This window comes from Theropithecus gelada, chromosome 16 (assembly GCF_003255815.1).
Source record: "Theropithecus gelada isolate Dixy chromosome 16, Tgel_1.0, whole genome shotgun sequence".
NCBI classification, from domain to species: domain Eukaryota; kingdom Metazoa; phylum Chordata; class Mammalia; order Primates; family Cercopithecidae; genus Theropithecus; species Theropithecus gelada.
The window spans coordinates 26,652,587-26,678,361 of NC_037684.1; the positions used below are offsets into that span (position 1 = coordinate 26,652,587).

Below are 25,775 nucleotides of genomic sequence, written 5' to 3' on the forward strand. Positions count from 1 at the left end.
AGCGCGGCTGAGGCTCGGCCAGCAACAGCGAATCCTGGGAAGGTCCCGTGCCCTCGCCGGTGCCCCAGGCGCTGGGGCTGTGCGCGGGGCGTTCCGCTGCCAGACCCGCCCGGCAGGGGGCGCCAGGGCCGACCGCTCACGCCCGGCGCGCCGAGGAGGCCGCTGGGCGGGCCCCGCGGCCAGGCTTCCGGACCCCGTCGGCCCCTGGCCTTAGCCCTCGCAGAACGCTGCGGCGTCTTCCGGGGCCTGGCGGGCCGGGGACCGAGGGGGCGGGGAGGTGACCCGGCGGGGGCGGAGCCGGCGCGGGCAGGGGCACAGGCGCGGCGCGGAAGGCGGCCATGCGCGGCGTGGGGGCGATCTTGCGGCCGGCGGCGCACGGCGCCTGGGTGAGCACGCCAGCCCCGACCCGGCCTCCGCCCCGAACCCCACCTGGGTCGCTGCCAGCCCCCACTCCAGTCCCGGCCCCGACCGAGCATCCCCGAGCCCCCGGCCCGCCCCGCCGGTGTCTGGCTTGCCTCAGCTCACAGGCTTTTCCCCAGCGCCAGTTCCTCCCCAGCCAACACCTTCTCTTGCGACCTTTTTCTTACCCTCTCATTCCTCCCTCGCCCCTTCAACCCTGTCACCTCCTCCTTCCCAGATGGCCTCCCATGTCCTTCCCTTTCCACTGATTTTATTTTTCCGTTTCCCAATCACTGTCTTGTGATGCTTGCCATGCTTGCGTACTTTGCAGGACCTGAACCCGCGGCGGGACATCTCCTCCTGGCTGGTAAGTCCCCCCATCCTCCCCCGCGTCCTCACACAAGACCCCCAGGCACAGAGATCTAAAAGGCAGAGACAGGGTATGGAGCTAGGAGGGTACAGCCCTATTTCCCCAGACTCCCGGCACCTGGAGTTAGCCTGTGGCTCTCAGGGAGGTGGGGCGGACCAGAGGGCACTGGGCAGGGCGCCAGTCTTCAGTTCTGAGGACAGCAGCACCTAATGAACCAAGCCCGGTGTGGGTGGCCCTGCCACAGGCTGGAAAGATCCCGGCCCGCCCTCCCTAACACCCAGGTGGGAGCCAGCCTTTGAGGGAAGGCAGCTGGACCGTGAAACCCGAGCGCCTGCATGGCTTTGAAATCTCTTCACTATCCAAAGCTCACGGTCCTTATGGTGTCCTGGGAAACGGTCTTGTTGGGTGGCATCAGATCAGCCTCTTGTAGAGGAAACCTGCCACACACACAGGCCAGTGGGAAACTGGGAAAGGTCGCAGGCAGGAAGGTGCTTCCAGGGCTTGAGCTAACCCTGAGCCCCTCATCTTCCCTGGCCACAGGCCCGGTGGTTCCCTAGAACCCCAGCCAGGTCTGTGGTGGCCCTGAAGACCCCCATCAAGGTGGAGCTGGTGGCAGGGAAAACCTACAGGTGGTGTGTGTGTGGCCGCAGCAAGAAGCAGGTGAGACCCCTACCTGCCTTCCTACTGATACCTCTGGGAACAGCGTGGTGTCTCCAGTGAGTTCCCACCCAGATGATTTTAGTCTTCCCATACATACCTGAGGGACACCAAGGAGATTTGGGGACAAAAGGCCAGTGCCACCAGCAACCTTAAGCTCACTGCATCTATCTCTTGCAATGAAGCCAGAGAGACAGAAACTCAGTCACGCAGCCAGTCTGATGTGGCCAGGCTTCCAGTGGGCTCTTCTGGAGCTGTTTGCTTCTCAGAGGTGCACTGCATGACGAAGCTCACCTGGCCCTTCCCTGTCTCCTTCCAGGAAGCACCTGGGCCATAGATTCCCAGGCCTTGAACCCCGAAAGCCTACAGCACCTGGTATTTCCTGGCGGTCTTCCATCCAAGTACTAACCAGGCCTGACCCTGCTTAGCTTCCGAGATCAGATGAGATTGGGCACGTTCAGGGTGGTATGGCCATAGACACATTGGGAAGAGATTCTGCTCAGGCTCTCCTGCCTCCAAAGCCTCCCAGCCTTCCCCTGTGCCGCTCTCCACTCTTCTTCCAGAAAACTCTTCCTTCTTTTTTTTTTTTTTTTTTGAGACGGAGTCTCGCTCTGTCGCCCAGGCTGGAGTGCAGTGGCCGGATCTCAGCTCACTGCAAGCTCCGCCTCCCGGGTTCATGCCATTCTCCTGCCTCAGCCTCCAGAGTAGCTGGGACTACAGGCGTCCGCCACCTCGCCCGGCTAGTTTTTTGTATTTTTTAGTAGAGACGGGGTTTCACTGGGTTAGCCAGGATGGTCTCGATCTCCTGACCTTGTGATCCGCCCGTCTCGGCCTCCCAAAGTGCTGGGATTACAGGCTTGAGCCACCGCGCCCGGCCAACTCTTCCTTCTTAGTTTATGGGACGTCCTGGCCGCCTGCCACAGTTTGCTGTCTTCTCAGCTTCGCTGCCTGCCCCACCTGCTTCCCCTTCTGCCCAGGAACCTTTCATCCCAGCAGGAACCTGCCCATATTGTTTGCCTCCCTGGCCCCTTTCCTTCCTGAGCAGAGCTCTGACTGGTGTTCCTTTAAGCTGTGTGGCATGGTGTCAGCAGCCCAGGGTCCCTGAGTCCCACTTAGGTCCACACACCTCAAGCCCTCTAAGACAAGTTGCTGGTTTCTATTTGCACGCTTCTTTCACCTCTCTTCCATCCCACCCTAACTCCAATGTCAAGAGGCCTTGGTTCACAGGCGAAGTGGCTCACCTGTAATCCCAGCACTTTGGGAGGCCAAGGCAGGAGGATCTTTTGAGCCCAGAAGTTCAAGAACAGTCTGGGCAACAAAGTTGAGACCCCGCTTCTACAAATGCCTCTACCCCTACCAAAAACTAGCATGGAGTTGGGCCTGTGTTCCCAGCCATAATGGAGGCTGAGGAAGGAGGACCACTTGAGCCCAGGAAGTTGAGGCTACAGTGAGCCGTGTTTGGATCACTGCACTCCAGCCTGGGCAACAGAGTGAGACCCTGTCAAAAAAAAAAAAAAAAAAGCCTTGGCACCAGTTCTGCCTTCAACTAACAAGGCATGTCACCTCTCTGGGCCTGTTTCCATTACCAGTCTCTGCTCGAGCAGCTTCTGGGATGGGAAGTACACTTCTGTGCCAGTCAGCCAGTTTGCTATGGGCATCCCCTCCTCCCGGTAACCTTCACTCCCTGTCACATGCCCAGTTATTCCCTAGAGCCAAACAAAATTGCTACCACAGGGTACTCTCCAGCCCAAAGAAGTTTTAACCCAGGAACATGGGAAGGAAATGAATTTCATGATCCAGTGGAGACTCAGAGCCATTCACACACACACACACACACACACACACACACACACACACATCTATTAGTGTCCTGGCTCTCTGGGTGTCCCAGAGACTAATGCTATAAAGCCGCTGTAAATACTTACCAGACACTTACTATAGGCAAAGCATACCATGATCATTATTTTATTTCCTCATACAACTCTACTCTTATCACCCCCACATTACAGATTAGAGAGGTCACTCGGTGAGCCCCGGCAGTCTCACGCTGGAGCCTGCACCCTAACCACTGTGCTGCACTCCCCCTGAGCTCCTGCGGCGTGCCCTGCCCCGCCCCACACCAGCAGGTGGGGTCAGGTCTTTGACTCCCGTCTTTCCCCCACCAGCCCTTCTGTGACGGCTCCCACTTCTTCCAACGCACTGGCCTATCTCCCCTCAAGTTCAAGGCCCAAGAGACCCGCACGGTGGCACTCTGTACCTGCAAGGCCACTCAGAGGCCCCCGTACTGCGATGGCACCCACAGGAGTGAGCGCGTGCAGAAGGCAGAAGTGGGCTCCCCACTCTGAGGGGGCTGCTGCTGTCCAGCCACAGGTGGCCTTGGCTCCCGGCCTCTGACAGGCACCCCCTTCTGTGGGAAAGGAAACAGGTGCTGAGCCCAAGAAAGAGTTCTGGTACCCACAGCTGGCTCATGAAGGAAGAATTATTCCCTATAACCTAAAAGTCTCCAGTCTGGGGCAGGCGGGAGTGGGCCCTGGTTCAATGTTTGCTGATGGGGAAGATGGCAAAAACAAGCCGCCCAACTAGACTGGTGGTCCTGTAGTCATTGCTATGAGGCCCACGTGCTGCCTGCTACTCCAGATTTCAACCTGTCTGTGGGCTGCGGGCTCCTGACCAGTTGCCACAGGAGAGGACAGTTCATATTCATTAAGTATGGGGTCCCCAAATCAGGCTGAACCCAGAGATGAGAGGCACCCTTCCCTTCTTCCCTCTACCCCAAAGAACTACAGGCTCCAGAAAGTATGCAGCATTTATTACAAAGCCAAGAGATACAGATGTCCCAGGGCAGAGGAGGGTACAGTCACAGGACCTCAGACACAGGACAAGGTGCAAATACAGACAAGCCCATCAGGGGACTCCCAACCCCACCCACCTAGGCTGTGATGGAATCTTGAGTCTCGACTCCCATATCCTCCCAGATCTATGCACACATGAGGAAATCTCGGTGGGCAGGGACCTGCCAGGGTCTGTCCCTAAGGAGGTGGTCTGCTGACCTCTCAAGGGGTGGGGGTGGGGTCAGAGCTTACAGGTTTCTGTCTTCTTGTGCTTTTAGATGCAGTTGCTCTGTCCTGACCAGGTGACCGGGCCTCAGCTGGGGGTGGAGGGGCAACTGGAAGGCTGTTTGCCTTTGGCAAAGTCTGGGGTCTGTGCTTGTGTGAGGTTAACCCACCCCAACTTCCACTCTAGACCCCAGGTGAGACTCCACCACCAGTCCTGCTAGTGAGGGTTCCCGGGTGAGGGTAGGGTCGGTGGGGGTGCAGTGCTTCACAATGCTAAAGCCACAGTGGAACTCCAAGGGCTGAGACCTCTCAAGGCCTGAATCTTCTTTTCCACAAGATAAATGATGCAAAGGCCACACACACAGGGAAAAAAAAAAAAAGAGGCAGAACTATGTATTCTTTGCACAAAGTTTCCACTGCAAGAGGAGGAGGTGATGCAGGTGCCACCTCCAGCCCGCACTTGCTCCTCAGAACCAGGGATAAACTGCATTTGTAAAAGGCACTGTTCTTAGCAATTTCTGGACATTCAACAATGCGGGGGGCAGCCACTGGTCAGAGGCAGGACAGCAGCCAAGATGGGGAGAGAAACGGGGAAAGAAACAATTCTAACCGACTCCTATATGCAGCCAGTTGGAATCGTGCCTAAAGCTTTGGGGCTGAAGGGGTCCCAACACACCATCTGCCTTGGGAAACAGCGAGGACCGTGCAGAGCTTCACTGAGCCTCCAGCGGCCCATCCAGTTCATCTCCAGGTACCCCCAAAAAAGAGCAAATTACACAAGACCCCCCAAAAATGAACACCATTTTCCACACATACACACACACACATAAAGTTTGTTTCCTGTGGCATTTAAATTAATCTGGTTGGTCCATAGAAAATAAGTATGTATATTTGGTTTTTCCTATGTACATATATATATAGATTTATTTATAAAACCCGCCCCCCACCCCCAAGGTGGGAAGAGCTGGGGAAAGTAGAAGAGGTGGAAAAAAGGGCCCAGAAAAAGTGGAAGGAGTGGAGAGGCTTGGCTGGAAGAAGGGAGAGGGTCCCTGGCCTCAAGTTAAGGGGGGCACGGGAGCGCCGTTGACAGTCATCTTGCGCCCTCTGCTGGTGGAGGATGGTGTCTGCAGGCAGTTCGAGGTACCCCCGTTGGCAGCTGTGGTGGCCCCACCGGCTGTCGAAGGGGGAGTGGGGGAGGTAGGGTGGGTGGCTGGAGGCCCATGGGAGCTGGGAGAGCCATGGGATGGGGTGGCTGGGCTGGGCAGGGAGGAGGAGGTGGCTGGCAGGGTGGCAGGGCTGGGAGCCTTGTCGCTGACTGACTCACACTCGGATGCCCCGCTGGTGTTGGTGCCCTCGGAGGGGGTGGGCACCGTGGCTAGGGTGAGCCGCTTGCAGGCTGGCTGGACACGGTACTTGAGAGGAAGAGGCCCGTTCTGCGCAGAGAGGGGGCGAGGAGAGAGACAGGGAAGGGGAAGGTATCAGGAGAGAGAGGCCAACTAGAGGGCCACCAGCTTTAACCCACAATGTGCAAACACGAAAAAAAGGATGGGATGGGGTCTTGGAGAGGAGAAAGACAAGGATACAGGGCACATGAAGACCCAGAGAGGCAAAAGGTCTAAGCAGAGACTCTGTCAGAGAGGAGCGAGGGAGGCAAACACACGGCAGCTGCCAGCACCTATTTCTGCCCCCAAATCGGGAAATGCCATCTGCCCAAGGAGCCTTGTCTCCTGAGTGGAAAGTCATCCGCAAGAGATGGCCCAGAGGCTGAGCTGCTGTAGCAAGCCACCCTGGACACACAGCTGATGGGACAAGGGATGGACTGTCTCTGATTAGAGAAGGGTGACCCATGTGGCCACAGACCAATGCCAGACCCTGCGGGAGTCTGCTCCCTGCCTGCCCCACCCGCTGGCTCACCCGCCGCCAGGGGTAGATGTAGGCGATGTCCATGAGGGTGTAGTATTCCTTCAGTGGCTCGTCCTCGTACAGAACCTCCACCTGGGGGAGGGAAGCGGAAGACACCACGACCCTGGCTAGCTTGGGGCTCCAGGCTGCGAATGTCGGGGACTGGGAGGCGGGGCAATGGGAAGGGTGGATTTGCAGATGGTCCCTCATTTCTCTGGGGTTTCACTGTGGATTTGACTTCCCTATCAGAGTTGTTCCAACATAACTCCTGACCACCAGGCAGGAAGGGGTCCAGAGAAGATTCCCCTATTGTTAGCAGCCCCCAGTCCCACCATGCACACAGCTGTCTGGATCTCCTATCTCTGGCAGGTCTGCCAGAGGAGCTGAAAGGCTCAGGGGGATCTCCTGGAACTCTGGCTCTCACCCCCAGCTGCAAAATGGAATCACCCAGGGAGCTTTAAAAAACACCAATGCCGGCTGGGCACAGTGGCTCAGGCCTGTAATCCCAGCACTTTGGGAGGCCAAGGCGGGCGGATCACAAGGTCAGAAGATCGAGACCATCCTGGCTAACATGGTGAAACCCCGTCTCTACTAAAAATACAAAGAATTAGCCGGGCGTGGTGGCGGGCGCCTGTAGTCCCAGCTACTCCCGAGGCTGAGGCAGGAGAATGGCGTGAACCCGGGAGGTGGAGCTTGCAGTGAGCCGAGATTGCTCCACTGCACTCCAGCCTGGGTGACAGAGCAAAATTCCGTCTTGTCTCAAAAAACAACAACAACAACAACAACAACAACAACAAAAACACCAATGCCTAGGCCGGGTGTGGTGGCTCACACCTGTAATCCCAGAGCTTTGGGAGGCCGAGGCGGGCGGATCACCTGAGGTCGGGAGTTCAAGACCAGCCTGACCAACATGGAGAAACCCAGTCTCTACTAAAAATACAGAATTAGCTGGGTATGGTGCCGCATGCCTGTATCCCAGCTACTCGGGAGGCTGAGGCGGGAGAATCGCTTGAACCTGGGGGGGTCAGAGGTTGCGGTGAGCCAAGATCCTGCCATTGCACTCCAGCCTGGGCAACAAGAGCAAGACTCTGTCTCAAAAAAAAAAGAAAACAACAAAAAAACACCAATGCCTGGCTAGGTGCAGTGGCTCACACCTGTAATCCCAGAGCTTTGGGGAGGCTGAAGCGGGTGGGTCACTTGAGGCCAGCAGTTGGAGACCAGACTGGCCAACATGGTGAAACCCTGTGTATGCTAAAAATACAAAAATTAGCCAGGTGTGGTGGCATGTACCTGTAGTCCCAGCTACTTGGGAGGCTGAGGCACAAGAATCACTTTAAACCAGGAGGCGGAGGTTGCAGTGAGCCGAGATGATGCCACTGCACTCCAGCCTGGGTGACAGAGGGAAAAGAAAAAAAAAGCAAAAACAAAAAATCAATGCTTGCATCTTACCCCCAGAAATTCTGACTTAACTGGTAAGTTGTGAGTTAACTCGTGAGATGTAACAGGCAACAGTTTAGGATCCACTGTCCTAGAGTGTGATCTGTGGACCTTCAGTAGCTAGGAGCTTGTTAGAAATATGGAATCTGGCCGGGTGCCATGGCTCACGCCTGTAATCCCAGTACTTTGGGAGGCTGAGTGGGGTGAATCACGAGGTCAGGAGTTCAAGACCAGCCTGACCAACATGGTGAAACCCCGTCTCTACTAAAACTACAAAAACTAGCCAGGTGCAGTGGCAGGCACCTGTAATCCCACCTACTTGGGAGGCTGAGGCAGGAGAATCACTTGAACCCGGGAGGCGGAGGTTGCAGTGAGCCGAGATCACTCCACTGCACTCTAGCCTAGTGACAGAGCAAGACTCCATCTCAAAAAAAAAAAAAAAGGAATCTACTAAATCAGAATTTGCGTTTTAACAAGATCTCCAGGGGACACATACACATTCAAGCTTGAAAAGTCATGTCCTGGAGCTCTGCTGGAATTTCAGACTAGCCTTCCCACAGCCAACCGGCCCCAGAGGAGGCCCTGCGTTTTTGCACTCATCTCTGCCACAGTTCCGAGTGTGCAACATGCACACATACACACCATCTTGGTCCCATGCACTACTGCACACTTACTTCAACACCCCCAGACTGCCCCCTAATCTTGGTTTCAACCACCCTTCTATTAACACATGGGTTCAGTTAACCACGAAAGCCTTGGGTGACAACTAGCCAGCCCTGACCAATGGCTGGCGTGCACAGACTGTCTGACACACCCATATACAGACACTCGTTATTTGAAAGGCCCAGGGACCCACCTTGTACTTGCTGGGCACATCCATCTTGTTGCGGAGAAACTTGGCGAGATGCATGACGGTCATGGCTGCTGGGCATCGCAGGAAGCGCACCCCTGTCTGTTGGGGCACAGGCACCCATGGTAGGGGATCCACCCCAGGCCACTCCCTCCCAGCCCACATTCCAGTCCTGGGCAGGCCCCAGCACTCACTTTCTCTTTGTCCCCATCCCCATTCTCCAGGGGGCCCTTCTTCTCGTCCCGGTCCCTGGGGATGGAGAAAGAACGAAGCTAGGAAGACCCAGGAAGAACCAGGAGACCCAGGAGGATGGTCCCTCGATGGACACATCCAGAGGGCCCTGGGTGGGAGAAGGGGTGACCCAACCTAGGAGCCCAGAAGGGGCCAGCCTGGGCCGGACTTGCCTGGCACCTTCGTAGAATTCGATGGAGAGGCTGACAATCTCATCATCGCTCAGAGCCCCCTTCTCCTGCTCCAAAACCTCGCCGCGGTCCTCATTGGAGCCGTTGGGGACTGCAGAAGGAGAGAGCTCTTGGGTTGGTGGAGGATGGAAGAAGGGAGCCCGCCAAGGACCCAGGGATCATGAACTCAGCCAGGTGAGCCGGGCCACCTTCTGGGGAGGTGTGCGCCGAGGAGGTCAGAGGGTGACTGGTAACACTACACACCTACATGGTCCCAGGCACGCCCATGCACACACGAACAGATGCGAGCACTCACCCTCTGTCAGGGGGTACGCTGCATAGAAATCCCGCCGCCGTTTCATCTCATCTGGAAGAAGGGAGCGGATGAGGACAGGGCCATGGGTTGGGAAATGGGGTCGGTGGGCAGGAGGAGGAATGGTGTGCAGATACCTTTAAAAAGCCCAGGGACCAATTTGTAGACAATGTCTTGAAGGGTTTTGTCAGACCTGGGGAAAAATGGACAGGGTGTATCAGCAATGCGCTCTCCAGAGAACTGCTCTGACCTCACCCTGCTCTCCCAGTCATGGGACCTCTCTACCCACTCCCTTTCTGAGACCCACTGCCCAGGCATTGGGATCCCTGTGGGTCTGGTCTTTGACCCTCTAGTATGCCTCTCAGCCTATGACGAGCCAAATGCAACCCCAAGGGAGGGGAGTAGCCCAAGTCCACACGCCGTGCTTCTCCCACACCTGCCGCCTTGCCTGAAGGAAGCACGGAGTGCGGGAGGGATGGGGGAGGCTGACCCAGAGGATGGCGGGGGCAGGAGTGCGGTGCCAAGCCTACCTGATGCTCAGCAGCGGCCGGGTTTTATGGACCTGCACATCACACATGGGGCAGTATTTGTTGGTCTCCAGGTAGCGCACAATGCAGGTTTTGCAGACTTGGGGGTGTGGAGAGAGGGAAGAGAGGAGAGTCGCCTTCCAATCCCAGGACCAGCCTCCCCGCCCTCTGCTCAGACTCAGATATCCCTTCACCTCCACCCTGTCCCTGCTCCGAGGCCCAACGTGGCGATGTGTGTTTTGCACGTGTGGCACCTGTCCCTGTGCATTGTTGAGGGAAGCTGGACCTTGTGTGAGACAGGCCAGTGTCACGTACAACGCAGAAGGTCAGCCCTCAGTCCCAAGCTCCCCAGTGGAGTGGAGGACAAAAGCCAGCCTTTTCAAGATGCCCCTGGGTCTCACCCCCTTGCTGCCAAGCCCACAGTACAAACAAGGGGTGTCTGCATCTTCAGGGCATACAATTTCAGTCATTTCAAGAAAGAGCTAAGATTTCAGATGCAAGTCCTTGAAATGAACTTCTGGGCCGATGCCCCGCACCCAGTTGCCCCTGCAAGGTAGGCCCTCTGTGACTTGAGGATTCCCAGCAGACACGTGGGCACGTTGGCTCTTCAGGGCAAGGGTTTGTGTGCTACCTTCCTCAGGCCATGCCCACCCCAATCTGGGCACAGAGGCTGCCCACCCTGAGCAGCTCCCCTCCCCCCAACTCACAGGAATGCAGGCACTCCACGATAGTGGTGGCGTCAATGAAGTACCCCCCGCAGAGGGCACACATGAGGTGGGGGTTCAGCTCTGTGATTTTGATCCGTGTAGTCCGATGCATGATTCCGGGGTCAGGGGTGGGGGGACTGGGGAGCGTTGCCCTGGGAAACAAAGTGGAATCAGAAACCCAGAGTTGGCCGGGCGTGGTGGCTCACACCTGTAATCCCAGCACTTTGAGAGGCCGAGGCGGGCGGATCACGAGGTCAGGAGATCAAGACCATCCTGGTTAACACGGTGAAACCTCGTCTCTACTAAAAATACAGAAAATTAGCCGGGGGTGCTGGCGGGCGCTTGTAGTCCCAGCTATTCGGGAGGCTGAGCTTGCAGTGAGCCGAGATTGAGCCACAGCACTCCAGCCTGGGCGAGAGAGCGAGACCGTTTCAAAAAAAAAAAAAAAAAAAAAAAAAGAAACCCAGAGCCTCAGCAGCCCCTCCCACACTTCACTCCACACCTCCCAGCACATCTCTCCCTGAGCCCAAGACCCTTCTCTGCCTTCAGGGTCGGCTGGGGGCGTACATGCGGCTGGTTCTTTCTGGCCCCCTCTGTGTGTTCATTGGGTGCCCGGGCTCTGGAGAGTCACACAGCCTTGAGCAACAAGGTCAGGCTCCCTCTGGGGAGCAGGAGGAAAGATTGAAGTTAGGCCACAGGATGTACTGCCCAACTCCCCAGAGAGTGTGAGGAGGCAGGAAAATGGAAGAGAAGAGGGCTTTTTAAACTCTCTCCTATCCCAGGCCCGGTGCAGTGGCTCATGTCTGTAATCCCAGCATTTTGGGAGGCCACAGCAGGAGGATCCCCCTGCCTCACATGATCCCTTGAGCCTGAGTGGTTGAGGCTGCAGTGAGCCGTGATTATGCCACTGCACTCAAGCCTGGGCGACAGAGCGAGACTCTGTCTAAAAAAGAAAAACAAAAACAAAACTCCCTAATCCCAATCCGTATTCACTCACATGGTCCACATTTAAAGCATCCTAGGAACTAGGAGGAAACTCAGATAAATCAGCCACTGGCCTGAAACTTCAAGGAACAGAAGAAGGGAAAAATAAGTTATCCTCACTCCCTCAACCCCTCCACCCAGGTGCAGGGCCTCAGACTTGATCCCAGCCTCCTATCTACTCCGTCCATTCACTCCTCCTCCAAGAAGGCTTCCCTGGAAGCACCAGGGCACAGGCTGCCCTAAGTTAGAAGGCCACAGCCATCCCTTGTGCTTCTGGCTCCGCACCCAGCCTAGGCTTTGGAGCACCTCCCTCCTCTAAAGTCTGCCAAATATAGGCTGCTCCCAGAAAATCCACCATACGCTGACCATTTGGCTTCCAGGCCTGGGACTCAGGCAGGGAACAGAGAGGGTCCTTACATGCCTGAAGCTGGGAATGCACAGCTCCAGCCCTAGCCCTGGACTCAAAGAGGTTAGGCAAAAAGGCTATACCCCTGCCACAGGAATCCCTCCCAGTGCCCCTGATGGACAGCCCCCTGCATGAGTGCTCCCTGCCCACAAGCACACAGGGTCCAGGAACCCCCCTTTCATGCACACTGCAGGAATTCCCCCCACATGGTCACTGTTACTCTCCCGCTGTCTCCTGCCCTGGTGACGCCTCTGCCACCTGTTCACAGGCTGTCCAGTGACAAACCACAGGCTCTCACAGATGCCTGCCAAAGCTGGGCAGAAAGTGCTCTGTGCCCAGACCGCCTGCCCGACACCAGCCAGGCCCAGGCAGGGTCCGGAGAGGTGAAAAGTCCAGCTCTGGATTGGCCACTGTGCTTCCTTCTTGGTAAAGAAATCAAACCAAACCTGCACCTGGAAGGGACAGCCCCTCCCTCCTCTTTCCCAGAGTAAAAGCCCAAGGGTGGGGCTTGGGAAGAGGCCAAGCCCCAACAGCTCCTTTACAACATACGCACACCCTTCTCTCCTTTCCAGAAAGATTTCTAAAGCCACCACACTGAGTTTTCTAGGACAAGAAATTCACAGCCGGGATCAGCAGTTTCTATAGAGACCCCAGGATGAGTCTGGCCAGGACCCAGCCAGCCAACAGAGGCTCAGGGAACCTGGCCAGAGACAGAAAGAGATGCAGAGACACAAAGGCCACACGTGGGAGAGACACCAGGTTACAGGGCAGACAGAGGGGAACAAGCCAGTCCCACGGCAAGCCCAGAGACACGGCAGAGGATGCGGCCCCAGGGATCTGAGAAGGGAGAGGGGTTCCCACCCCACGCAGAGTGGCGTCGGCCAGCCCTCCCTGCATGGGTCCCCCCTTTGCAATTACGCAGAAAGCTGCTGGCTACTCCACTGTTTGGTCGTTTCCATAGTAACCCTGTCCCTGGCAAGATGCCCAAATATTATTACAACCATCCAGAGGAGAGAACAATCCAAGTGGCTGTCTCTCTGTGCGTGTGTAATATCCATCATGTGTACGTGCCATCTGGGCCTCCAAAGAAAGGTACTTCCTGTGCCTGCCTGTCAGTCATGTGTGTGTCCAGATGCATCTATGTGTGTGTGCAGAGCCACCAACAAACATGCTGATGCTGAGCTCTGATAACGCCTGGGGTCTCTGTCGCATGCCCTCGTCTTTCTCCCGTTCACCTTCATATACATGTGCACGCGTACACACACATACACGTAAACACATAGGCTCCGCACACTTCACACCGCCCAAGCCACCTCATTCACACACTTGCTGTATTTTCAGAACAGACACTTGCTCTTTTTTTTTTTTTTTTTGAGACAGTCTTGCTCCGTTGCCCAGGCTGAAGTACAGTGGTGTGATCTTGGCTCACTGCAGCCTTCACTTCCCGGGTTCAAGTGATTCTCATGCCTCTGCCTTCTGGAATTACAGGCGCATGCCACCACACCTGGCTAATTTTTGTATATATATATTTTTTTATAAACAGAGATGGGGTTTCGCCATGTCAGTTAGCCTGGTCTTGAACTCCTGGCTTCAAGTGATCCGCCTGTCTCGCCTCCCAAAGTGTTGGGATTACAGGTGTGAGCCAACACACCCGGCTGACACTTGCTCTTAAGGACCCCACAGCCAGGAGCCCCACACTGCGAATGGCTGTGCCCCTCACCCAATCACTTCCCTGAGCATTTTTGAGAATTCAGCCCTAGCCTATTCCTCAGGACCCTTTCTAGACCGAGGCCCAAGGCGGTGCTGACTGAATGAAACACTGCTCCTTCTCCAGTTTAAGAAAATAAGCCCCTTGCTACACTCCCTGCTCCCCCTACTCCATCCCCACAGGTTCTGACTGTTACCTCTGGGGCTGGGGGTGGGGAGAAGCACTGATTGGCTCCTCACCTGATTGCCATGGTTACCTGCAGGTCCCTGCCAGCAGGTGCCAAGAGCAAAGTAAACAGGAGCTCTGTCTCCCTAGAGCACCCTCTCCCCATCTCCCCACCCCAGGAGGCCCCAGGCCCCGAATTCCTGACACCCAGTTCCTCCCCCGCTGCACTGGCTGGTGTGCTGTGGGAACGTGAGGGAAAAGGGGTGATGGGTGGCTGGAAATCCAGCTGTCATTACTTTGAGGAAGAGGCTGGGAGATGGGAAGAACTTGAGGGAGAAAGAGTGGGAGACACAGATCCCAAGAAACAGAAAGGGGAGGTCAAGCGCCTTTGGAAGTGGCCTCTGCAGAGCTCAGGGGCTTTAACAGGTCAGTCCCAACTATGTGTCCACACTCTCCCTGGACTTGAGCAGTGTCTCCACCTCTAACACCACTTTTCCCCAAGCAGAAGCCACGCCCTTCAGTATCTTCTGCCATTGTCTTTGCAAGGGTGTGTGTGACCCTTAGGCGGCCCTCGTTCTGGGCCCTGAGGCCTTGGGTCTGGCTATTGCTACTGTGGCAAGAAAGGAGCCTGCTCAGCACCCAGCATCCAACCCCGACCCCTCCTTGCCATTCAAGCCTGGCACTTGTCTTTCCCAATCCTTAAAGACCTCTGCTAAGAAAACACCACCATCTCTCCCTCTCTCTTTTTTTTTTTTGAGATGGAGTCTCGCTCTGTCTCCCAGGCTGGAGGGCAGTGGTGAGATCTCGGCTCACTGCAACCACTGCCTCCTGGATTGAAGCGATTCTCCTGCCTCAACCTCCCAAGTACCTGGGAATACAGGCTCCCACCACCACACCTGGCTCATTTTTTTATTTTTAGTAGAGACAGGGTTTCACCATGTTGGCCAGGCTGGCCTCCAACTCCTGGCCTCAAGTGATCTGCCTGCCTTGGCCTCACAAACTGCTGGGATTACAGGCATGAGCCACCGCACCCAGACCCATCTCTCCATTTTAACCAGTGTCTTTCTGGAATCCACCCTGCAATTTAGGCCTCTCTCACTTCTTCATGGTCCCCTGTGGAAACAGTGGGTCTCCCAGCCAAGGCCCCTGTGTTTCTCCGATGCCATAGCTCTCTCTGCTCTGCCTGCCTTCAAATGAAATCAGCCCCACTCCCTCACTAGAATGTCTCCAGGTCTTAGGAAAAGTCACTCAAGGTCACATCCAGATGTCTAGAACTGCAGAGGTGAAAGGGCTCTTAGAAAGCACCTTGTTTGACTGGGCGCGGTGGCTCACACCTGTAATCTCAACACTTTAGGAGGCCAAGGTGGCTGGATCATGAGGTCAGGAGTTCAAGACCAGGCTGGCAAAGATGGTGAAACCCCATCTCTACTAAATACAAAAACTAGGCCGGGCACAGTGGCTCACGCCTGTAATCCCAACACTTTGGGAGGCCCAGGCAGGTGGATCATGAGGTCAGGAGATTAACACCATCCTGGCTAACATGGTGAAACCCTGTCTCTACTAAAAATACAAAACATTAGTTGGGTGTGGTGGCACACGCCTGTAGTCCCAGCTACTCGGGAGGCTGAGGCAGGAGAATCGCTTGAACCCAGGAGGCGGAGGTTGCAGTGAGCCGAGACCGCGCCACTGCACTACAGCCTGGGCAACAGAGCGAGACTGTCTCAAAAAAACAAACAAACAAACGAAAAATACAAAAATTAGCTGAGCATGGTAGCAGGTGCCTGTAATCCCAGCTACTCAGGAGGATGAGCCAGAGAATTGCTTGAACCTGGGAGGTGGAGGTTGCAGTGAGTGGAGATCATGCCATTGCACTCCAGGCTGGGTGACAGAGTGAGACTCCATCTCAAAAAAAAAAAAAAACAAAAGAAGCACCTGTTCAATCCTTTCATTTTACAGATGAGCACACTCAGATGTGACTTGTCAAAGGTCACAAAGCAAAGCAGTGACAGTCCTGCGACAAGAAAGTGCCTGACTCCCACCCCAGTGCTTTTAACATCCTGGCACCTGGCCAGGCTCCTCACTCATCTAAAGCAGTAATGCCTGGCTTTATCCCAGCAGGAGGGAGGGAAGAAGGGCAGCTCCCTGGAGTGGCGGGAAGACCACTCAGTGGGCCGCCATCTAGGAGGGAGTCAGTCTGGCCCAAACATGACCATCAGCATGGACTCCTGCCTTGAGGCAGGAAGAAGAGGCACCCGTTAATCACCTTACCCCACTTCCATGGTACACATGGGGAAACAGAGGCTGCAGAGAAGCACAGCCAGCCAGCCAGAGTACAGCATCAAGACTCAGACCCCGGGTTTTCTGACTCTGTTTCTCTCCCAGCTTCATCGGTCCAACTGCGCAAGCCGCTTGTATTTGTGTTTGGGGCCGTGAGGGTCTGCCTAGGGACACTGTGAACCTCCCAACTTTCCCCAATCCTTGACAATGACACAAAGATCTGCTCCCCTGTCCCCACCATGCATTGAAAAGGGCCTCCTGAAGCTGGGCGTACTCAACCCTCCCTTCCTCCCTCTCCTCTCAACTCCCTAAGATCAAACAGGCAAAACCCCAAAATATACACATTGCCAGATACACACACATACAGCCAGACACACCCCCCTCCACCTCTCACACTCAATACACACAAGGCCAGATAGACATGACACGACCCCCACCCCCGACACACACACATACACACACAATCACAGCCAGACCAGAGCCAGGCTCATCCTCACTAGATGCAGGAGCCATCCACATCCACCCCCAACCTAGAAGCACACAGCCTAACATCCCTGCCTGGAACCAGACTCTGCAAACACACACTAACCTTTTGTACGCCCCGGTCCACCCAGGGTAAATTATAATGTAAGTCTTCCAGTAACAAAGGCAGTTCAGCTTCCAATGTCAGCTCTGGGGACCAGAGGCTGAAGGGCTGCAGTGGGCATCTGACCTGCACAAAGCTGTACCCTCTTCCTGTTCCGGCTCTCTCCATTCCCATGACAACAGCTCCATCAACCAAGATCTCCCAGGCAAGGCCAGGGGCAGCAGAGTCCCCCTTCCTGCCCAACCCCCAAGACTTCAACTTGAACCCTACCCAGCTACACACGGTCTGGATCCTGGGGTCGGTTTCCTGCTTCATTCCAAAGACAGTTCTAAAGCCTCAATCCCCCAACCCCCAACCAGAGGAGCTCGTGGGAAAACCTTCCCACCAAAAAGCTGCAACAGGGCTGGCTTTATGCTCCAAGTAATAACACCTTGGACCAGAGTGGTGGGGGAGGGAGGAGAGAAATTAAAGAGTTTCAGGAACAGAAACTGCCAGAGGTCCCAGAGGAAGAGGCATCAGAACAGAGCGGGGAGGGGACAACCAGGAGACAGCCCTCCCCTCGACACAGAGAGCTCTGGGGAGCCTGAGGAAGCGTGGGGGACACTGAGGGACAAAGATCTCGGGAAGCGCTGGGTAACACTTCCACAATATTCATTGGCAAATTAACCCGCCTCCAGGTCGCCTCCTCCCACCTCAAGCCAACCGGAGCGATTACGGGCAGACGGGCAGTGGGGGAGGGCGAGGGACATGCCCGGGCCCACCGTGGAGACAGGCAGTGGGTGTCTGCTTGCCCGGGGGTCCCACGCCCTCAGAGCTAGCAGCAGGAAGGCGTGCGGAGGGTGGGGTGGCTGGGCGTCCCAGGGGAATGGGGGCCAGTTTAGCGGACCCCCCTGCTTCCGATGGCGATGGGAAATATTGCGATAAATTTCCCTCCATCCCCATTCTACCCCCTCTGCCCGGGCTTCCCCAGGGGCCCATGTCCAAGGATCAGGAACCCCAGTTACCGGGTAGCCGCTCCCACCTTCCCTAGAGCCAAACTTTCCGCGGGGCCGCGGGAGGGGTGTTCGGGAGGGAGGCTTTGCTGAGGTGGTTCAGGGAGGGGGCGGGGCGCCGGCGCCGGGACGGGGAGCGGGGACCGGCTGGGGGAGGTGCCCGAGAGGACCCGGGCCCGGGCGGGGAAGGGCGCCCTCCCCCGGCCTCGCGGCCGCCCCAAAACACATCCCCTTCTGCCGGCCCCAAGTCCCTGCGCGTCCACAACGCCCCAGTGCCCATGGGAGAGGGTCCCCTGCCCAGACGGAAAAGGGGGCAGATAGGGCAGAGCAAGGGGCGGTTTTGGCTCGTGGGGAGCGGCGACCCAACCCAGCGCGCAGCCCGCAAGCCCTCCCGGCTGCCCCGGACCTTCCCCCTCGCTACCTCGGAACAGGGTCTGCCCGGGGGCTGCTGCACAAAGAGGTGGTGGTCGAGGGAGATGCCAAATCGTTAAGAGGGGGAGCCCGTTTCGGCCATCTTGGAAGAGAGGAAAGGGAAAAAGGGACAGAAAAAAGGGAGAAAGAAAGGCGGACGGGGCAAGCTGGGCTAGGGGCTGACGAGGAGCGGGGGGTGCGAGGGCAGGATCGGCTCAGAGCCTCCCCCTCCCACCCGGGCTTGCAAAGAACGGCCGGCCCCCCATTCCAATCCCCAGAGGGTTACAGGCCAGGAGAGGGAAAGGAAGGGGGAGTCTGCTCCACTTACCTGGGTTCGGGGTCCGGTGGGTCTCGGGGAGGGGGGGATGGGAGGGAGGGAGGGAAGGGAGGGGAGGGGGGCCGCAGCCGTGTCGCTCGCCCGGGCGGCGGGAGGGGAGAAACCTACGGTAAGAAAGGAGTTTGTGAAAGCGGCTTGGGGTGGGAGGGAGAGAGGGGAGGGGAGGGGACCGAGGGGGGAGGGGAGGGACCGGAGTGTTAGGGGGGAGACAAAATGGCTTTTTTCCTCCAGACAAGAGTAGGTCCCGCCCACCACTCACCCACGTGACCTCATTCCTTCAGGATGCTGGCAGAGAGGGGAAGAGGAGGGGGAGGCTGGCGCGGCCGCTCCCAGCCACCGGGTGCCGGGCCCCCAGCCAGGACGAGACCCCTCCATTCCCACGCGGCCCCCCCGACCCCGGAGGATGGATTCTCTTCTGTTACCTTCCGCAGTCATCCCCCTCCCCTCAAAATATGGGTTCCCCCCACTGACCCTGTGATGCCCACCCATAGCTGGGGCGCCTGGAAAATGGTGAAATGGGGACTGGGCTGAAAGGTGGCCCGCGGTCCTCCACATCCTGGCCTAGGGCAAAGGGCGCGGGGCTCCGGCGGAGGACGCGACGCTTCAGCCACGCGTCCGAGCGATTTTCATTCACTCCAAGTGACACTGCCTTAAAATTAATAACTGCATCTGGGAGGGGGAGCGTGTCCTCCCCGCTCTCTTTGCCCCCTCGGTGGCAGGGGCGCTGGCCCCGAAAAGCGGCGCACCGGGATCCAGCCTGGGCGCCTGGCAGGGAGCAATCGCGAGAGGGGAGTGGAGGTGTGGAGTGAGGCCGGGTGAGGGGTCTCGCCGCCGGGGGCTCGGGTCGCTCTGGCGGAGGCTGCGCCCCCGGTGTGCTCGGGCAGAGAAGAATGGAGGCCTGCTGAGGACGGTAACTCAGGCTCCGGGCCTGGGACACAATCCGGCCGAAAGCGAGAGGCCACACTGGACTAGGAAACGAGGCGCCGGGCTGGAAGGTGGGCCCGCGCCTTTTCTCCTGCCTGGCGCCGATTCCCGCATTTTTCGCCCGCGCCCTGCGCTGCGCGCTGCCTGTGCGCCTCCCTCGGCGCGGGCGGGAGAGTCGGGCAAGCGCCAAGACGGCTGGGCTCGACTCCCACCGGCGCCCCGGCTCCACCTGGTGCTGGGGCTCCGGTCCTCAGTGGCTCCGGCTGGAGGGAGAGAACGAGGAGGGAGGCTTGGAAACGCCGGGAGGAGCGGTGAGGCCGGCGCCGGGGAAGCGAATCGATACTGCGTTACTGGACGCCCGCGGGCCTCATGAGGACAGTCGATTCGCTCATTCGTTATTCACGATTTATTAGGGATGGCGGCCGCGTCTGTCCCTCCAGAGAGCTTGATTATCCATCCGGCCAGTAGCGCCATTAAGCGCACTGACGGTGGGAGGCTCGAGTTAGAAATTGGGAAAGGAATCTTCGCCCAGTTTTGGAGCGCCTGCCTCTTCTTGCCTCGCTGCTCGCAGCCAAGGCAGCCCTTAAACTGGGGGCCCCGGCTGAATGCTTTCGCCCTCTGGCCGCCGAGTGACCCCAGCTTGAGCCTGCAGCCACAACAGCGGGACGGGGGCGGGGAGGAAGAGGAAGGGCGGAGAGACTTCCTTCCAGAGGGAGTGGTCCGAGAACCGGCGGGAGAAGGGCCAAGGGAAGATCCGGTCACCTCCTCCCAAGCCTGCAGGCGAAGAGGCGAGTTCACCGGCCCCGGAGGAAAGGGGACCCGCCCACTGTTTCCAGGGCAAATGTGTCGCCGGCGTCCTGGACTCTGCCAGGGAAAACGCGCATCCACTCGCTCTGCCGGGAGGGGAGCGCGGCAGGGACTCCCAGGCAGCCGCCCCTCTCTGGCTACAAGACCCCGAACAAGAGAAACCCGTAACAGGGCCTTTGCGGAGATCTGGATCCCACCCACCAACCACACGGACACCTAGGGGCTGCCCCTCGGGGCACTATCAGCCAGTGGGAAGGAGGTTGACGTTCCTCTGCGGCCCATGAATCCTGGAGGGCTTCCCGAGGGACCACCGGGGTCCATCCACTTATTCCTCGGTTGTTAAGCGCCAGACAGGAGAGAACCGCTAAAGAGGAGTGTGCTAAGACCCCATTACCCACTAAAACTCCATTTTCATCTTTTGCGTCCTTGATGAGTAGTCCCCACATTCCTGGCCTTTCTGGTTTCTCAGGAGAACCTTCTGACCAGCTCCTGCCACATCGGAAGAGTTTTCTAGTCTTTTGTTCTACTGTTAGCCGACAGAGAAGCACCTGTCATGTGCCAGTGTCAAATGCTGCGCTAGGAACTGGGGACTCAAGGCACAAGAGCCTGGCTTTTGCGCGGGGTGCTCACAGGCCGGTGGGTGCAAACCCTGAGGGACACACAGCCTGTCCCTTTAGCGCCCACCGCTTCTGATGTGAGCGCTAAGGGTGAGTGAGTACTTGGGTGGGCTTCCACAAGAGGCCTCCTTTGAGCCGAATCTGCAGAGACCAAGTGTCTATGAGAACTGCTTAAGAGTACTTTGCACATTCTCCTCCACAAAGGTCGAGGCTCCCACCGCGCCCGGGAATGCGCCTCGGCAAACATTAGGCGCCCCTTGATTTTGTGTTTGCATCTCACGCGGTCCTCTAGCTGACAAGTGCATCAGAAGAGTCACAGTGTCTGTCACAGGCTAGAGGCTCGCAGAGGATAGGAACGCGGGAAATCTAGGCAATTATCTCCAGCATATACCAAGAGCTATTGCGAGGCTCAGATCCCTTTAAAAATGGTGACGAGACAGGAGAGGGCGGCTCCTCTAATGCTTTCCGGAACGTCTTTACCTCTGTGTCCTTTATACCTTTTATCTCCCCCAAACAAGGTCCTTGGTCAGTTTCTGCTTCTCTTTCCACATCCTCCTCCCCCACTTCTCTGTGTAGTTCTAGGGGAAAAAAAATGTATTGTTTTCCTTTTTTTTCTGATGTTTCTCACTTTAAATGTATCTATTGTCCCTCTCTCTGTCTTGGGGTCTTTCGCACTCACCCTGCCTAGTTCTCTGTCATGTCCCTTCATTCCTTGTATCACAACAATGTTCTCCCTTTCTCATCTTTTGTTTCTCTTCATACCTGTTTCTCTGTGTGTCTCTCTCTCATTCCCTTCCCTTCCAAATGTAGTATTTGGAGATTGTAATATCGATTGAGGCAGACAATAAAAAACTGTCGAACCTCCACTGTAAATTCATTCCTAATCCTACGAAAAAATGCATCCTGAAACATGTTCCTTGCACAGTGAAACAAAAACCTCTGTCTTTAGGTTTCCTGCCATTCAGCTTGGAGGCGGGGTGGGGGGTGTGGAGGGAAGTGCTGGATAAATTATCCCATTATTGACTGAGCAGCAAAGAATTTTCAAGAACAGTGATTCTCCTAGAAAAAGTATTGCTGCTGCCATTTCTATGCAAAATTTGGCTTTTGAGTAAAAGGCTTAGGTTTTTATCTTACGGGGGGCAGGGGGAACAAAACCCAAAAGACAAAAAAAAAACCACCGCGTCCCTGGGTGGGCTCGAACCACCAACCTTTCGGTTAACAGCCGAACGCGCTAACCGATTGCGCCACAGAGACCGCGACGATTGCTGGCGTGGTGGTGAGTCGAGTCAATGGGAGCGAGCCTGGACGGTGCAGACGCCGTAAGAGATGCCGCCATCGGGCGAAATAAGTGGAACCCGGGGGAGAAAGGGAAGGATCCTGATGGGGGAGGGGGACGAAAGGGCTTGGGAGGAGAGGACGCGGGACGTGCACCCTCTTCCTCCATTGGCTTGGCGAGAGGTCGACTCTGGCTGTCCTCAGGTTCTACCTCAAACGTGGAGAGGCCCGGAATATCCTTTTTTAGGGTGACCTGAGATTGAAGTCGGCGCGCAGGAAGTCCTCCAAATCAGAACAGCCTTGGACTTCCAAACTCCCCTTCGCAGCTGAACCCCTGCAGCCGCAGAATACCCACGACGCCTACCCGCGACGCCTTCCACTTCCCACCTGCATCATTAAATTTACATTTAATGGGCGCCTCGTATATACCAGGCACTGTTGTGGGCCAGTGACTATTCAGAGCCTAGGCAAGTGCCCGGTACACAGTAAACGTCAGGATTTCTGGAGTGAATAAATAAGCTAGCACGACTAATAGGACGAACTCATACATCACGGTGATAAGCGTCACGGTGCCCCTTCAGTTGGGGACGTAGCCCCCTAAACCCAGTTTCACCAGCCCACGTGCGCGCAGGCTCCGCCCCCAGTCCCGAGTCAGGTCCGCCGAGATCCCACTATGCACCGTGTTGCAAGCCTCTTCCGCACCCACAGTGACTTTTCACTTCCGCTTTTCCCGCCTCCGTTTTGACTTTGCAACCAAACTACCTGTACTGGTGACCGACAGGGATGCGGGACCAATAGAAAGCCCAGATGTCCAGGAAGAGTCCGCCTATCAGCCAATAAAGAGACAGCAGCGAGAGCGGTTGCGCAGTGAAGGCTAGACCCGGTTTACTGGAATTGCTCCGGCGATCGAGGGGTCCTAGTACACCGCAATCATGGTGAGATGGGGAGTTAAAGCAAAGGAGCACAGGGAAGGATTGAGAAGCGGAGGGGGTCGGGAGAGGCTTGGGGACGAAAAGGGCCAAGGGTCGATGGAAGGAAACGGTTTCAGTTCGAGGGGAGCGGACCCCGGTGAGGACCAAGAGGGTGAGTGCGGCTCATCGCCGCCACACAGTGCTCATCCCAGCTGGAGAACCAGGGGTTCAGGCGCCTCCGGAATGGAGAACGGGCGTACAGGAGCCTCCGCATCAGGAGCTGGGCCGGGGGCTGTCGCAGCGTTTGACCCCCCGCGCTGACCCCTCCGCTCTGTCTGTCCTAGTCTATTATGTCCTATAACGGAGGGGCCGTCATGGCCATGAAGGGGAAGAACTGTGTGGCCATCGCTGCAGACAGGCGCTTCGGGATCCAGGCCCAGATGGTGACCACGGACTTCCAGAAGATCTTTCCCATGGGTGACCGGCTGTACATCGGTCTGGCCGGGCTCGCCACTGACGTCCAGACAGTGTAAGTTTCAAGGGTCCCTGCCCACACCCAGGTCTCTTCTTGGACCATCCTCCCCTGGCGTCTTGACCGGCCAAGGTGTCAGTCATCTACCACACACCACCAGTGAGTTTGAGACTTTGCCGCACACCATAGCGATAGAGATGTATCCTAACCAACTTTTACCCGCATTTCCGCTGTGCCAGGCTCTGTGGAAAACACCTCACATTCATGGACTTACTTAATCCTCTCCCTGAGGATTCCATGTTGCCATCCCATTTTGCAGATGAGGAAACTGAGGGTCTCAGAGAGTGTCTTGCCCAAGAAGCAAAGTCAATGAGTGTCAGCCAAGATTCCCACGCGAGTCTCTCTAAGGCCGAAGTCAGCGCTCAGTCCCTAAAGAGCGAGACTGTCTCCAGAAACGTGTCCCTCCCTTTTTTCTTTTTCTTTCTTTTTTTTTTTTTTTTTTTGAGACAGGGACTTGCTTTGTCACCCAGGCTGGAGCTCAGCGGTGTGATCTTGGCTCACTGCAACCTCCACCTCCCAGGCTCAAGCGATTTTTGTGCCTCAGCCTCCTGAGTAGCTGGGACTACAGGCACGCACCACCATGCCTGGCTAATTTTTGTATTTTTAGTAGAGACAGGGTTTCACCATGTTGGCCAGGCTGGTATGGAACTCCTGACCTCAAGTGATCCACCTGCCTCAGCCTCCCAAAGTGCTGAGATTACAGGCATGAGCTACCGCACCTGGACTGACTTTGATTTTGACACCAATTTTGAGGGGACAAGGCAAGCCCAACAGAATCATCTTGCAAACAGTTGGGGTTTTGATATTACATCTCAGGGTTGGGGAAGCATTGACAATGTGCCAAATCTATGGGAGCAGATTCTGGAGAGACAAAGTCTGTAGAGAGGGAAATAATGAGTAGCAGTTTAAGAGCTGAACCTTACATTTAGCACTGAGGCGACAAGAGAAGCCAGATAATAATAAGAGAGGAAAAGAATGGCGATAGGCTTTCAGGAGGGAATATGTGGTCGCAGGTGCTGCAGGGTACTGGTGGCCTGAGGAGCGGCAGGTCCTGGATTTGTTTCCTAGAAGGTGGAGAGACTAACTCACAAGTGTGGGTGGATGCCTGTCAGAAAATGTTCTCATTTCGGCCAGGCGCGGTGGCTCACACCTGTAATACCAACACTTTGGGAGGTGGGCGGATATCTTGAGGTCAGGAGTTCCAGACCAGCCTGGCCAACATGGTGAAACCCTGTCTCTACTAAAAATACAGAAATTAACTGGGCGTGGTTGTGATCACCTGTAATCCCAGCTCCTCGGGAGGCTAAGGCTGGAGAATTGCTTGAACCTGAGAGACGGAGGTTGCAGTGAGCTGAGTTTGTGCCACTGCACTCTAGCCTGGGCAACAGAGTGAGATTCTGTCTCAGAAATAAAAAGAAGGCAATTAAAAAAGAAAATGTTCTCATTTCTCTTAAAACTCCCTGAGTCTCAAGAACATAACACTTACTGAGATCTCGCGGCCCTTTTTTCCTGTCCTGGTAGAGTCAGAGAATGACATCCTGGGGTTCCTGTCAGTGTGAAGTCTCCAGTGAGCCTTCCCCTCTCCAGTCACTGCTGTTCTCACACCATTTCCTTTTCTTCAGAGGGCTTTTCTCACCGCGTTTGCTTGCTTGTGGGCAATAACTGCCCATTTCACTAGGCCTCGGTTTCCCTACCTGGAAGATGAAGCTCAAGTCATTTCTAAGGCTCTTTGCTCTGGTGTCCTGAGACACTGCTTTGCCTCCAGCAGGTGTGGCATTGGTCTGCTCTATGCAGGGGCCTATCCTGGGGCTCTGAAATGGAACTGGCAAGCTGTGACCTTTTTTCCTTTTTTCACCAAAGCTGCCAAGTGGCCTTTTTCTTTTTGGAGACGGGAGTCTCGCTCTGTCGCCCAGGCTGGAGTGCAGTGGCGCAATCTCAGCTCACTGTAAGCTCCTCCTCCTGGGTTCACGCCACTCTGCCTCAGCCTCCCAAGTAGCTGGGACTACAGGCGCCCGCCACCACGGCCAGCTAATTTTTTGTATTTTTAGTAGAGATAGGGTTTCACCGTGTTAGCCAGGATGGTGTCAATCTCCTAACCTCATGATCCGCCCACCTCGGCCTCCCAAAGTGCTGGGATTACAGGCATGAACCGCTGCGCCCGGCTGCCAAGTGGCCTTTTTCTTTTTTTTTTTTTTTTTTTTTTTTTTTTTTTTTTTTTTTGGGG

The 25,775-nt window shown here is 56.2% G+C and overlaps 4 protein-coding genes, 1 non-coding gene and 1 pseudogene across 6 annotated transcripts in view; 3 read left to right on the top strand and 3 right to left on the bottom strand.

Annotated features, from left to right (window-relative positions):
- Positions 1-190: 190 nt before the first annotated feature.
- Positions 191-5,336, top strand: CISD3 (CDGSH iron sulfur domain 3). Its single transcript, XM_025361081.1, has 4 exons — positions 191-386; positions 731-766; positions 1,310-1,429; positions 3,592-5,336. The coding sequence occupies exons 1-4, from the start codon at positions 339-341 to the stop codon at positions 3,769-3,771; spliced, it is 384 nt and encodes a 127-aa protein (XP_025216866.1). The 5' UTR covers positions 191-338; the 3' UTR covers positions 3,772-5,336.
- On the bottom strand, positions 1,787-1,905 carry LOC112610417 (annotated as a pseudogene).
- On the bottom strand, positions 4,219-18,661 carry PCGF2 (polycomb group ring finger 2). Of its 2 annotated transcripts, XM_025361074.1 has the most exons (11): positions 18,477-18,661; positions 18,159-18,251; positions 10,620-10,771; positions 9,916-10,012; positions 9,523-9,578; positions 9,389-9,439; positions 9,076-9,184; positions 8,866-8,920; positions 8,678-8,773; positions 6,397-6,477; positions 4,219-5,915 (listed from the first exon to the last, which is right to left on the bottom strand). In XM_025361074.1, exons 3-11 carry the CDS (start codon positions 10,729-10,731, stop codon positions 5,538-5,540), a joined length of 1,035 nt encoding a protein of 344 aa, XP_025216859.1. In that variant the 5' UTR covers positions 10,732-10,771; positions 18,159-18,251; positions 18,477-18,661; the 3' UTR covers positions 4,219-5,537. The 2 variants fall into 2 exon arrangements, with proteins under 2 accessions (XP_025216859.1, XP_025216860.1); XM_025361075.1 differs by lacking the exons at positions 18,159-18,251; positions 18,477-18,661 and adding an exon at positions 16,749-16,908.
- A 246-nt stretch (positions 18,662-18,907) lies between these two features.
- Positions 18,908-21,697, top strand: LOC112608934. Its single transcript, XM_025361078.1, has one exon. The coding sequence runs from the start codon at positions 19,825-19,827 to the stop codon at positions 20,434-20,436; it is 612 nt and encodes a 203-aa protein (XP_025216863.1). The 5' UTR covers positions 18,908-19,824; the 3' UTR covers positions 20,437-21,697.
- Positions 21,698-22,013: 316 nt separating this feature from the next.
- Positions 22,014-22,087, bottom strand: TRNAN-GUU. Its single transcript has one exon. It is a non-coding gene; the product is annotated as a tRNA-Asn (tRNA).
- An 839-nt stretch (positions 22,088-22,926) lies between these two features.
- Positions 22,927-25,775, top strand: part of PSMB3 (proteasome subunit beta 3) — a 12,200-nt gene continuing 9,351 nt past the window's right edge. The window contains exons 1-2 of the mRNA XM_025361076.1: positions 22,927-23,043; positions 23,364-23,548. Of these exons, the coding sequence (XP_025216861.1) occupies positions 23,041-23,043; positions 23,364-23,548 (188 nt within the window). The 5' untranslated portion in view covers positions 22,927-23,040. The remainder of the gene's footprint in view (positions 23,044-23,363; positions 23,549-25,775) is intronic.

What these genes read in the sequence shown, in the direction of transcription:
- LOC112608934 (XM_025361078.1), top strand. Translation starts at nt 19,825, where the DNA reads ATGGCGGCCGCGTCTGTCCCTCCAGAGAGCTTGATTATCCATCCGGCC.
- CISD3 (XM_025361081.1), top strand. Translation starts at nt 339, where the DNA reads ATGCGCGGCGTGGGGGCGATCTTGCGGCCGGCGGCGCACGGCGCCTGG. An exon ending in CGGCGGCGCACGGCGCCTGG is followed by an intron (nt 387 to 730) that starts GTGAGCACGCCA and finishes CGTACTTTGCAG; the next exon opens with GACCTGAACCCGCGGCGGGA. An exon ending in GTGGCCGCAGCAAGAAGCAG is followed by an intron (nt 1,430 to 3,591) that starts GTGAGACCCCTA and finishes TTCCCCCACCAG; the next exon opens with CCCTTCTGTGACGGCTCCCA.
- PCGF2 (XM_025361074.1), bottom strand. Translation starts at nt 10,731, where the DNA reads ATGCATCGGACTACACGGATCAAAATCACAGAGCTGAACCCCCACCTC. An exon ending in CGTGGAGTGCCTGCATTCCT is followed by an intron (nt 10,013 to 10,619) that starts GTGAGTTGGGGG and finishes CACACCCCCAAG; the next exon opens with TCTGCAAAACCTGCATTGTG. An exon ending in GAATTCTACGAAGGTGCCAG is followed by an intron (nt 8,921 to 9,075) that starts GCAAGTCCGGCC and finishes CTCCATCCCCAG; the next exon opens with GGACCGGGACGAGAAGAAGG.